The sequence below is a fragment of the Caretta caretta genome, chromosome 1 (genome assembly GCF_965140235.1).
Source record: "Caretta caretta isolate rCarCar2 chromosome 1, rCarCar1.hap1, whole genome shotgun sequence".
In the NCBI taxonomy this organism is placed as follows: Eukaryota; Metazoa; Chordata; order Testudines; family Cheloniidae; genus Caretta; species Caretta caretta.
In genome coordinates this window covers 310,198,590-310,211,864 of record NC_134206.1, presented here as the reverse complement: position 1 = coordinate 310,211,864, position 13,275 = coordinate 310,198,590, and the positions used below count along the sequence as shown (strand labels likewise).

Genomic DNA, 13,275 nt, shown 5'->3' with positions numbered 1-13,275 from the left:
TGTGCTCCACAATATCTGTGAGAGTAAGGGGCAGACATTTATGGTGGGGTGGGAGCTTGAGGCAAATCACCTCGTGGCCAATTACACGCAGCCAGACACCAGGGCGATTAGAAGAGCACAGCTGGGCACCCTGCGCGTCAGAGAAGCTTTGAAAAACAGTTTCATGACTGGCCAGGCTACGGTGTGACAGTTCTGTTTGTTTCTCCTTGATGAAAACCCGCCCCCTTGGTTGACTCTACTTCCCTGTAAGCCAACTGACCTCCCTCCTTCAATCACTGCTTTCAGAGGCAATAAAGTTATTATTGTTTCAAAATCATGCATTCTTTATTAATTCATCACACAATTAGGTGGAAAACTCACAAGGTAGCCCTGGAGGGGTGGTTGAGGAGGAAAGCACCAGGTGGGGTGGTGGATGAGGGGAGGAGGGAAGGACAAGGCCTCACTACAGTTCAAAACTTATTGAATGCCAGCCTTCTGGTGCTTGGGCAATCCTCTGGGGTGGAATGGCTGGGTGCCTGTAGTCTCCCCCTCCCCCATTCTTGGGCATCTGGGGGAGGAGCGTGGGCGGTTATACAGGGGCTGCAGTGGTGGTCTGTGCTCCTGCTGCCTTTTCTGCAGCTCCACCAGTCGCTTGAACATGTCAGCTTGCTCCCCCATTAGCCTCAGCATTGCATCCTGCCTCCTCTCAGTGTGCTCCTCCCTCCTCTCATCATGTTCATTTAACACTTTCCTGGACTCTGCCATTGTTTGCCTCCACGCATTCTGCTGAGCTCTTTCCGTGCGGGAGGACTGCATGAGCTCTGAGAACATGTCATTGCGAGTGCGTTTTTTTTGCCTTTTAATGTGCACTAGCCTCTGGGATGGAGATGATAGGGGGAGCATAGAAACATTTGCAGCTGCGGGAGGAAAAAAAGGGAGAGTAGTATTTAAAAAGATACATTTTAGAGAACAAAGGAAAGACTTTCACACTGAATCAAGTGATTCACATTACATAGCTCATCTGCTTTTGGTACAAGATCGTACTTTGCCTCTTATATTGAGTGCCTGCTGGTTTGGTGTGAGAGATCACACATGCTTGGCTGGGCAACAGAATTCGGCTTGCAGGCAGCCATTGTAAAGCAAAGGGTTTTGGCTTCTTCAACCTTTGTAACATGTGGGAACGGTTTCAAACAGCAGCACCCTCCTTTCCCATACCAAGCAAAGCCCATTGTGTTGGCCATTTAAAAGGAGGGGCTGTGGTTTAAGGGTAAATGTGCAGCACAATCCAAACCCCGCCCCCACAATTCTCTGGGATGATCGCTTCAGCTGCCCTCTCCCGCCACTGCATGACTAGTATCAGGGAAGATCCCTGTCAGCCATATGCAAACAGCTCAGCATGAACGGGCATTCCCTCTCCCTCCCCCCTCACCCCCGGTGGCTAACAGCGGGGATGATTTCTTTTCAGCCAAAGGCAAACAGCCCAGCAGGAACAGGCACCTCTGAATGTCCCCTTAATAAAATTCCCCTGTTTCAACCAGGTGATCATGAATGATATCACTCTCCTGAGGATAACACAGAGAGATAAAGAACAGATGTTGCTTGAATGCCAGCAAACACCGGGACCATACATTACCATCCTTTGTTATGCAATGATTCCAGACTATGTGCTGCTGGCCTGCTGTGGTAAAGTGTCCTACCATGGAGGACGGAATAAGCCTACCCTCCCCAGAAATCGTTTGCAAAGGCTTTTAGAGTACCTCCAGGAGAGCTTCATGGAGATGTCCCTGGAGGATTCCCACTCCATCCCCAGAAACGTTCACAGACTTTTCCAGTAGCTGTACTGGCCGTGAATGCATCCCAAGTCTTCAGGGCAAATTAATTATTAAACACGCTTGCTTTTAAACACTGTATTATATTTACAAAGGTACACGCACCAGAGGTGCCTTTTCCGGCTTCATGGTCTGGGAGCCTGCCCTGGGAGGGTATTGGCTCCAGGGTGATGAACAGCTCCTGGCTGCCAGGGAGAAGGGATTCTCTGCTTGCCTGCTGTGTGCTATCCTCAACCTCCTCCTCCTCCACAAATCCTCATCCCGGTTGCATGAGACTCCCCCCTTGCAGGTGTCCAGGACAGTGGTGGGGTAGTGGTAGGGCCCCCCCTAGAATTGCATGCAGCTCATCATTGAAGCGGCATGTCTGGGGCTGTGACCCGGAGCGACCATTTGTATCCTGACAGGTTTCAGAGTAACAGCCGTGTTAGTCTGTATTCGCAAAAAGAAAAGGAGTACTTGTGGCACCTTAGAGACTAACCAATTTATTTGACCATAAGCTTTCGTGAACTATAGCTCATTTCATCGGATGCATACTGTGGAAAGTTACATGTTAACATTCATAAACCAGTCGGAGAACACTTCAATCTCTCTGGTCATGCGATTACAGACATGAAAGTTGTGATATTACAACAAAAAAACTTCAAAATCAGACTCCAGCGAGAGACTGTTGAATTGGAATTCATTTGCAAATTGGATACAATTAACTTAGGCTTGAATAGAGACTGGGAGTGGCTAAGTCATTATGCAAGGTAACCTATTTCCCTTTGTTTTTTCCTACCCCTCTCCCCCCCCCCCGACGTTCTTGTTAAACCCTGGATTTGTGCTGAAAATGGCCCAACTTGATTATCATACGCATTGTAAGGAGAGTGATCACTTTAGATAAGCTATTACCAGCAGGAGAGTGGGGTGGGGGGAGAGAAAACCTTTTGTAGTGGTAAACACCCATTTTTTCATGCTTTGTGTGTATAAAAAGATCTTCTATACTTTCCACAGTACGCATCCGATGAAGTGAGCTGTAGCTCACGAAAGCTTATGCTCAAATAAATTGGTTAGTCTCTAAGGTGCCACAAGTACTCCTTTTCCATTTGTATCCTGTGTTTTTTGGTAGGCTTGCCTCAGCTCCTTAACTTTCACATGGCACTGCTGTGTATCCCTGTTGTAGTCTCTGTCCATCATGCCCTTGGAGATTTTGGGAACTATATTGGCATTTCGTCTTTTGGAACGGAGTTCTGCCTGCACGGATTCTTCTCCCCATACAGCGATCAGATCCAGTACCTCCCATTTGGTCCATGCTGGAGCTCTTTTGCGATTCGGGGACTCCATGGTCACCTGTGCTGATGAGGTCTGCATGGTCACCTGTGCTTATCAGCTCGCCGTGCTGGCCAAACAGGAAATGAAATTCAAATGTTCCCGGGGCTTTTCCTGTCTACCTGGCCAGTGCATCTGAGTTGAGAGTGCTGTTCAGAGCGGTCACAATGGAGCACTCTGGGATAGCTCCTGGAGGCCAATACCTTCGAATTGCGTCCACACTACCCCAAATTCGACCCAGTGAGGTCAATTTTAGCGCTAAACCCCTCGCCGGGGAGGAGTACAGAAATTTATTTTAAGAGCCCTTTAAGCTGACAAAACAGGCGTGGTCGTGTGGATGGCTGCAGGGTTAAATCGACCTAATGCTGCTAAACTCGTAGTGTATACCAGGGCTTAGTCAATGAATTTAGGCCAATTTAAATCTGGTATATGTGAGAGGAGAAGCAGGCACTTTGTATTTTAAGAAATGTTTAGAGGTTTATCAACAAGTGTAAGACACCTGGAATAATTTTACAATTTGTTTTCTAAAAAAACCTCTGGCGCTAAAGAGGCTTGTCCTCTTTCCATGTATAATCAAAACACATTATTAATTTGTATTACACTCGGGTCTACAGGCCCCAACCAAGATCATTATTTCTTATTTCCTTTGAGATTTCCCATGTGTAACATTTTATTTGAATGTTCTTGGTTCCCTTTTAACTTTGTTCTACTCTGAGTCACAGCAAGGGTTAAAATATATCAGGAGGCTAGCAGTCAACCAGATATTTTAAGTACTGTATTTGCTTATTTAAATGTGAACATACATCTGAAAGTGTCCAGAGGATTCACTGATACTTTACGTACATAAAGTTTTTCCATCAGCAAGCAGCAAGAATTCCCGTATGCAGACCAGATCATTTCACTTAGTCTACTTTGTGCAGAGTCAGAACCAAAGAAGAAAAAGCAAATAAATCCATTCAAGCTAGTTTCTGTAACAAAGTCAAACAGACATTAAGAACAAAAGTGTGTGCTATTTTTTTTAAGGCTAAAGTAGGCAACCCTTACTCACATAAGTAAGTATCTGTATAGAAGTCCCTTTGGGCCAGATCCTCAGCTAGTGTAAACTGGTATAGCACCATTGAAAACAGTGGGCCTTTGATAATATACACCAACCGAGGATCTAACCCATTGTCTATGATGGGACTACTGGTGTGAGTAAGCACTCACTAACATAAGGGACACACAACCCCACCTTTAAAGAATTACCATTCTTCTTGCAGTTTTCCTTCTCGATATATGGTATAAAGTCAGCAACATCTACTGAGGATGAAAATTAAAAACTTGCAGCACCTTCCTGAAGGCACCTTGAAAGGGGAGGCCCTTGGTTCCCAAAAGGCTGAGACTTGCAGTAAAGTATCCCATCTATTCCTAGACTGCAATGCAGAAAGATAACCTTTAGATAGCAATGGGCTCAATTAACCAATGCCCTGCACTTGCATAACCTTTTATACCTGTACAAAGTGAGCACAGAGCCATTCTGCACTCACTTTGCACAGGCATAAGTGAGCGTGAAGCATCAGACCCCTGAACCTTTGCTACTGCCTCTCATCAGGTGAAACTGTGGAAGCATCTGAGGATAGCTTAATGCAGGCCCTAACAGCAGCCACAGTAGCTGGCATTTAAACATCTGGGGTTTGAATATTTGTTCAGGCCATGTTTCCAATGTAGCCAGTGGTAGACTTTTCTTTGGCCTTGCCACGGTGTTTACTTCTTGTTGGGGCACCTCCTTAGGGACCAACTGGTGAATAGATCTTCACCAGTCTGACACCACTGCCTTTGGTTGCTCATGCTGCGATCTCTTTCTCTGGTGTCACGATACTCTCCTCATGACTCAGGGGTGCTTCGTCTTCATACCCTCCAACCAGCCCACTGTAGTCTTCCCCTTCCAGGGTATCAAAGTCTCTCTGGACAAAATGTCTCAGGCAGTCTTCCATTCTACTGCCCAGACTGTGCCACTTCCCCATGACTGGTAGGGGAACCTAGGCCAGCCCTCTACTCCAGGTTTCAGTCCAAGGACGCTAAGTCTAGCAATCTACACACGGGGATTTCATTTCTGAATCTTGAAGAGCTTCCTTTCTCTTAATTAGAGATGGGTGGAGGAGATGGTGTTAGGCTCTTTGAAAGCCGATCTAGGCTAGTTTTAGACTAGGATTCAAGTTCAGATTCAATAATGAAGAAATCTTGTGACATTTCAGTCAATCTTGCAAGAACATCTATTCTTGTGAGATTTTTGCCACTCTGGGGCACAATGTCACAAAAAACAGCTTTTCACCTGAGATTTCAACTGCATCCAAGGCAGAACCAGTAAAGAAAGAGCACTTCAGGTTTTGGATCTGACTCAGAACCAAAACCAGACAAGCAGATTCAGATCTGGGGAGTAGAATCCAAACTCTTACCCACTGAAATTTGAAAAAGTTCAGAATTAGGGTTTCCTTTTTGGCCCATATCTAACTTAAATACATAATGAATATAATAAATAATAATAATTTCAGATATCCTTTACTTCTTCCCTAACCATAGGCACACATAGCCTGCATCCTGCCTAGGGTATCTCAGGGACACACTTAACTTTAAGCAACTTGTTCTCATTTGAACTCCTGGCAGGGCATAAATTAAGCCGGTATCTTTGCAGGATGGAACCCCCTAGTACATACATCGCTTGGCAATGGACCGCATTGTATTTAAATTGTGTTTGCATGGAGTGGTGACAGTGGTTCTGAGTTCCCAACTCTTTAAGAATTGAATTCACCATGAAAATGATCTTTTCTGCACAGCAGCAGAAGCCATGGTGCGCGGTGCCCGCCAGAGGCTAACAAGTTTCCTCACCCCAGCAGGGTCACAGGGACGCCGGGGGTGGAAGAGAGGGAAGCTCAGCTGAGTGGCCTCTAGGACCCAACAAGCGCCCGGAGCAGGCTCTGGAGCATGCGTGGCAGGTTGTGTGCAGCTGGCGGCGGCTGCCTTGTCCTGCAGAGCCGCTGAGGGCTGAGAAAGGGGGAGGGAGTGGAAGAGACTTTCCAGTAAGTGCCCAGCACTTTCCCTGCTCGCAGGCAACGTCTCGCGTTCCCCGGAGATGAAGGTCTTGACTTGGTGCCGCCCTCCCCTGCCCCGCTGAGTGCCAGCCAGCGAGCGGGGGGCACAGGGCTGCCCCTAGCCCACGCGGTAAGTAACTCTCCGCCTCTCCTCCCCACGGCGAGCGCCTCTTTCCCTGGGAGGGGACTGAGGGCGCTTCCGAGCTGCGCGCTAAACTCCCCGCTGGAGCCAGCCTGTCGTCCCCGCAGCCTGCGCTCCGGAGCCCCTGCCTCTCCGCCCGCCGCCCAGAGCGGGCACCGGGGCAGGGGAGCTGGGGCGGCCGCTCGGGGACCAGGCAAGCGGTGCGCGCTGAGCAGCATCTCCGGAGGGGGCGGGGAGGGTGACTGGCTCCGCGTCCGCGCTCTGCCCTACCCCGGCGGCGCGGCTCCGGCTGCCTGCAGGGCACCGCTCGCTGGGGCTGCCAGCCTCGGCTCTCCGGCAGGGACTGGCCGAGCGGGGCTGGGCGGGGGAGAGGCAGCCCGGAGACTTACCTGGAACTTTGGCTGCCTCCCCTCGGGGCCGTCTCCAGCCCTGACAACCGGGAGCGAGGGACCTCCCTCCGGCCAAATCTTCGGAGGCTGGCGGGGTGGGCGCAGCGAGCGCGGCCCGCAGCCCGGCCGCGCACCTGGGCGTGCCCGGTCCGCTGCCCCTCCGGCTGCCTGTGCTCGGCCGCCGACGGACAGCGGTGCTCTTCTCTCCCTTCTCCTGCAGGTGGCTGGCGGCCTCGCCTCGGGTGGGAGGATGTGGTGAGAGGATGGGGCGTTCTGCCGCCGGCGGCTCACCATGGCCAGGGAGGACTCGGTGAAGTGCCTGCGCAGCCTGCTCTACGCCCTCAATCTGCTCTTCTGGGTGAGTCGGGATGAGCCAGCGCCTGCTCAGCCAAGCAGGTGGCAACGTCCCGGCTAGGGTTACCGCCCCAGCCAGCCGCTAGGGCGCCAGGGGGCACCGCCGAGCATGCATTAAAGGAAGGGCAGCAGGCCTCCATTCAAAGCCGGGAGAAGTTGCCCTTCTGGGCTCCTCTGGTCTAGGCCACCAGCCAGTCACATCTGATCTGGGAAGCAGGATGATGAAAGACAAAAAGATCCTGGAAACTAGTTCCAAATAAAATTGGACTTGATTTTAACCTGGGGATATAAATAAGTGCAGCTGTGCGCATATATATCTATAGCTAGAGAGGGAAAATATCCAGTGATAGGCTAATGCTGGATTTCATGGGTTTCATAACATCACATGAATGCGTTGACTCATGGTTGTCCCAAACACACACCCATTATGATTTACTCTGAGGGTTTGATCCAAAGTCCTGGGAGTCTTTCCCTTATCTTCAACAGGCTATGGCTCAGACATTCTATATTGTATTACCTTGTTATCACACAAGGGATGGGGTGATTTTTTTTGTTTGTTTACAGATTTTCAGTCCAAGCTCTATTATAGAGGCATCATGGTTTCTGAAACTAGCCCCAGGAGTGGGTGTGATCAGCTCTGGCTCCAGTAGCTTTTGCTGCCCAAAGTGCATGAAGTAGATTCCTCACGGTCTTCAGTCAATTTTACAGATTGAAATGCACCTCATCCTTATAATTGGGCTTTACACCGATTAAGTATAGAAGGGTTAAAGGCAAAATGCACCCATTGGATCTACATAAATAGTATGATTGTGTTACTGGCTCATCCTAGCCTCATTCATGCCTGCTGTGTTGGCCTATGAGGAGTTAGTGTGGAGACTCACCAGGCATGCAGGAAGTATGTACAAGCTAAATGACATAATTTAGAGCCTTCCTGAGATGGCTGACAGTTAGGCTGGGAGCCCATACTGCGTTTGGAGTGGGATAGGAAATTGTTAGGTAGTATTTGATGTAAAGTGGTACATTCTTTGACACTGTGGAGTGCTCCCAGGGTGCCGGAGCATGATGCTAGCCAAACTTTATCAGTTGGTATCTGTTTTGATTGTTCTGCACCATTTTCCTAAGTGTGCATTCCCACTTTATTTTATGGGCTGTTTGTTAAAAAATAAACCCATGTAACTTGATGAGGAAACTTTTTTTTAAAGTACATGTAATTAGTTCTGGCACCCTGCTCTTCTCCTCTCAAATCATGAACACATTGCACAGAATAATCTATGAGAAGTAATTTATAACCAATAAAAATCCTCATGGTCAAGAGGCAGGATGGTCTTGCGGTTAAGGACTTGGGAGAGCTGGATTCAATCCCAGCTCCGGCATAGACTTCCCATGTGACACTTCATTTCTGCTCCCTCACAACAGTGTTGTGAGAATAAGTTTGTTAATGTCTGAGAGGTGCTCAGATACTGTGGTGTTGAGGGCCATATACCACAGACACCTAAATAGGTGCTTGTGGACATGTCTCTCACTAACTAATAGAAGTTAGTAAGAAATTTCCTGAATGGAGAGGTTATTCCATTACTGGATTTCTTTCACTTCTTTGATACTGGGCACTATAGTGGACTGGTTGAACCATTGGGCTAATTCCTATGTTACATTGTTTGCACTTTTTGGGTGTGCATACTGTTTTAAACGCATTTGAGAGATTCGGGTTTCGCAGAGCTTTATTGTTATTTTTTTAAATAGAGAGATTTCTGGAGCACTGTGCTGTTGAGCTTGCTGCAAAACTATGTATTATTTCCTTTAAGGTTCTAGAAAGTAGTCGTTTGAAAGTGAAATATAAGAAATCCCCCTTCTGCATTCAGAATCACACTTGAGTGGATGGACAGATCTTACACACATGTACTTGGATGTGGCCTCATTCTGCCATTCACTCACTGCTCATACACCTCACTCTGCAGCTACTGGTTCATCCCCTAACCTATCAGTCCCCCCACTCACTGAGTCCCCATTCACACCTCAACTCATCACTTCACTTCTCTCTTCCCACCAACTTAATCCACTCTCGTCTCTTCTTCCCTCCCCAAATGCATCCATTCTCTTCCCAGTCCCACCAAATCTATTACCTCAGCAACAGTTTTTGAAAGCTGCAGCAGCCAGCTAGGTACCTCCCATACTTCACGTTTGGCTGCAGATCTTTTCCTGATGGTGGATGTTTTGCCTCTCATGCTGATTGCTGCATTCATAAGGCCTCTGCCTCAGTCTTGGGCTTTTTCACTTGCTTATGAAATCTTGCTGGTATCCATGGAGGCGGCTAACAAGCTGGGTGTCATTTGTTCCGGTCCATGTACCTGGAGAGCTGACAAGGGACATTAAGTGGAGGCTGGGGCTGTTCAAAGGAGAAGGCCATAGGTTGGCTGAGCCTGAGTGTTCTGAGGAGTAGAGAGGAAGCAGGCCTGGCCCAGGAGTGGGGGATTGGCTGTCACAGTGTTGCTGCTGACCCAACTGCTGAAGTCATGTTATCACCTCAGAATTTCTGCTTTCACTTTTACAAAAAGAAAAAAAAAAGCTAAATTTCTAGCTCCTATATCTGCAGCTTGAAAATGTCAACTGTCAAGTCTCCAACACTGGAAGACAAAAAGAACAATGAAAAGAAAGCAGTATTCTTCTTAAATGTTGTGATTGGAAAGTCAATTTCATGAATTTTGGGGGCCTGACTCCTGATTTTTGAATGCTTGGGGTTGGTCATGCTGGAAGCTAGAAGATTCATCGGGAGCTATTGCAGCTCTTTTTACTGCAGGTTTTTTACTGGGTCTACTGCTGAACTGAGGCAGTACACTACAGGCCTGGCAGTGTGACAGCAGCTCTATTTTATACTCCATTCGTATGTTAAGATTTTCTTCACAACTTTAAGGGCTAGATCCTTTTTTTTTAAACCAAGGCTAGCTTATTTGGGAATTGATGGTGTAGACTTGACTGGGAAATCTTTCTGCTCACCCTAGGGATGTGAGATTTTCCAAGACAGTTTCTAAAGCTCATTGTTATACCATAACAAACTGCCCAGCTTCATCCTCAGAACAAGAATCTTTCCCACTGTTAACAATAATGTGTGTTACCAAAGCTTGCTGAATGTGGCCTGGGCACTGCACTCAAGCAGTCACATGATAAAATAATAGCATGTGAATGTGTAATCAAATAATAGACGTTGCCAGCGTCCGCAGATGAGTTGCAGGAGTGTACCACAGATGTTTCAGAGACTGAAGCAGTTTTCTACAACAAATCATGTGTGCCATATATAAAATTAAAATAGTTAGAACTAAAATAAAAAATTGTCCAGCCCATTTGGTGGTGGTGATTCTTCACATATAAAGAAGCAGATGAGTACAACTGCTCAGCAACTCAAAGCAAAAAGAAGATGAGAGTCAGAGTTGTATGGCTGGAGGAAGGGTAGATGGTAAATAGGCTCTTAGGTGTGCATTAAAATTATACTTACACTTTCTTTTTTTGTGGACAGCCATGATCTGCTCCCCTCTCTGCCCTGACCACATGTACATTTGTTAACTAAAGTTAATTTTAACAAATGTCTTTTGAAAGCGAGTTGCTTGCTGATGTTTGGTACAGTGCACATAGTGGATATTGTTAAGTTACTGTTCTATGAGTCTCCCCAAGCACTTATCTCTACGGGCTTGAACCCATACACATTGAAGTAAATGTTCACTTGAATAAAGATGGAGTGGGGGATCTCTATGGAGGGTTCTTTTTTGCTGGTTGGTCACAGTTATAATAAACACCACCTCAGAGTAAGCATGGGATGGCAGGAAGCTTAGACAAGAATAGCTTATTGTAAATGTGCAGGGCACACATTACTTTGGAGCTGTTAATACAGTAGCAGATCTGTGTTAGCAGACACAATAGAGGTGTCTCAAAGATAATTTTTCTGCTATCTGTATATCTCTAGTCTTCTGCAGCAACCTGAAGCTCTGGGATATACAGGTCTCAATGCCTCCAAGCAACCCTAAAGGGGCTTTTCACTCTGGCTGCTGTGGGACAGGTGTCCCTTACGAATGCTGATGCTGCCACCAAACAGCTTCATGACTAGTGGTCTAGACAGCGGTTCTCAACCAGGGGCCCGGGGCCTGCTGCGGGGCTGCGAGCAGTTTTCAGGGAGTCCTCCAAAATAAACCAGAGAGCTGGGCTGGCGTTAAACTTGCTGAGGCCCAGGGCAGAAAGCTGAAGCCTGAGCCCCACCACCCGGGGCTGAAGCTGAAGCCTGAGCCCCCCACCTGGGGCTGAAGCTGAAGCCCAAGTAACTTAGCTTTGTGGGGCCCCCGGTGGCGTAGGGCCCTGTGGAGTTGCTCTGCTTTCTACCTCCTATTGCTGGCTCTGGCTTTTAATCTACTGGATATGCAGAAAACCAGTTGTTGTGGCATAGGTGGGCCCTGGAGTTTTTATAGCATGTTTGTGTGGAGGCTCTGAAGGAAAAAGGTTGAGAACCCCTGGACTAGGAGAAGCCTGTCCTTAATGTGCCCAGCTAAAAGGCCGGTCAAGGTTTGCTTGCAATAACTAAGAAATACAGCAATTATATTTTTTTAATCATGGTTTGAGGGACCTAGCCAGGATTCAGTGATATTCTCTCTCTAGTTCACGGAGTTGCTGTTTGGCTGCAGGCTGGTGGTGGGATTACCTTGTGTCTATTTGAGCAGGCAGATTACGCTATGGAGATAGGTATTTTTTTCTCCTGTAGGAAGATGATAGCATGGTCATTCCTGAACTCTACTTTTGAGACATCATCAAATGAACATGAGATTGCCTACATCCTCTCGGCTAGGTGCAGGCGGATGGCCTGGGTCTGGAAGGAGCAAACACAAAAATGTTATGAAGCTGTGCGCCATCCATTGCGGTCCCCTAAGCCATAGCAGCATGTGTAGCATGGAATTCTACCACATTGCCATCAGCAGCTATCTCTTTTCAAAGAGAATACCATTGTGCACGTGGGGCTCTTAAAGAAGATGTCATGCCTAGTACTACTGGCTACAGTAACCACTGGTCTTACTGGGAAACTGCAAATGTGGAAAGTTGCCTTTAGACATGGTCATCTTCACATTTTGGCTGCTGTCAGGGACTCCAAATGCGGGGGGAGAGAAAGGAGCTTGTCAGCTACTTTGCTATGATCGCTTGTAGCTTCTCCATAGTGTACAGTTTAATGCTTTGTGCTTGAAAAAGCCCGTTTATTGGCTTTAGTTCATGAATTGTGTTGAGAAATGCTGATAGAGGCAGCTGTTTCTGCCACTGCTGACCTACTGGCCACCAACACCTATGCAATCTGTAAATGGCCTATTGCTCCACAAGTCCGTAGTGAGGTATACCATCCAGCTCTCACAGCTGGCCAAAAGAATGATTTTTTTTGTCTTTACCGCTTCAGAAAGTTCTGAGGCAGTCTTAGTAAGAGAGGAGGATGGGAATGATGTTGCACTTACTATCATGTAGCTGCAGCTGCCCTCAGATTCTGAAAGTTCTTTCCTTTTATATGGGAGATGGGAGTAAATCTACTGCCAGTACCTTAGTTACTGTAGCACTAAACAGTAATGTGGTGGTAGGCCTGATGATACTTGCTATCCCATTTAATAACTTTCAGTCAGGGTCAGCTGGGTCATAACTTAGTAGTCTGGTTGTAGGAGCTTAGTAGAAGCAATTGGAGTGCTGTTACAGCTGCTGGTCTGCCTGCTCAATAACTGAGAGTCTTCAGGCAGGTCTATACTTAAAACACTGCAGCGGTGCAGCTGCACCAATGTAGTGTTTCAGTGAAGACCTCCATGAGAGGGGATAGCTATGTTGACAGGAGAAGCCCTCCCATTGACATAGTGCTGTCTACATTGTGTATTAGGTCGGTATAACTGTGTTGCTCAGGGGTCAGTGCTATGAAGTCAACATTGTCTGTGAATCTATGGTTATTCACTGCTCTCCCACGTAACATGACTCTTCCCGTTTCATCTTTCAGTGCTACAGCCATAACTGCTTCCAGTACCAAGGTGAACAAATCTGGTGACAATGTGCATCCTTGTCTGACTCCTACAATTGTCCTGAACCATTCCATCAGCTTCTTGTCTACTCTCTCTGTCCTCATTGATTTGCCATAGGTGTGTTCTATCAGACTGATCAGTTTCTTGAGAATCCCATACATTCTCAAAACTTACCATAACCCTTCCCACCAA

General features: G+C 47.2%; 2 protein-coding genes across 2 annotated transcripts in view; one reads left to right on the top strand and one right to left on the bottom strand.

The window, feature by feature from the left end:
- Positions 1-327: 327 nt before the first annotated feature.
- LOC142071524 (uncharacterized) lies at positions 328-8,033 on the bottom strand. The gene is made up of 3 exons (XM_075126543.1): positions 7,951-8,033; positions 6,716-7,095; positions 328-896 (listed from the first exon to the last, which is right to left on the bottom strand). The coding sequence occupies exons 1-3, from the start codon at positions 8,031-8,033 to the stop codon at positions 457-459; spliced, it is 903 nt and encodes a 300-aa protein (XP_074982644.1). The 3' UTR covers positions 328-456.
- TSPAN12 (tetraspanin 12) overlaps positions 6,976-13,275 on the top strand; it is a 59,344-nt gene continuing 53,044 nt past the window's right edge. Inside the window, exon 1 of the mRNA XM_048836177.2 lies at positions 6,976-7,073. Within this exon, the coding sequence (XP_048692134.1) occupies positions 7,008-7,073 (66 nt within the window). The 5' untranslated portion in view covers positions 6,976-7,007. The remainder of the gene's footprint in view (positions 7,074-13,275) is intronic.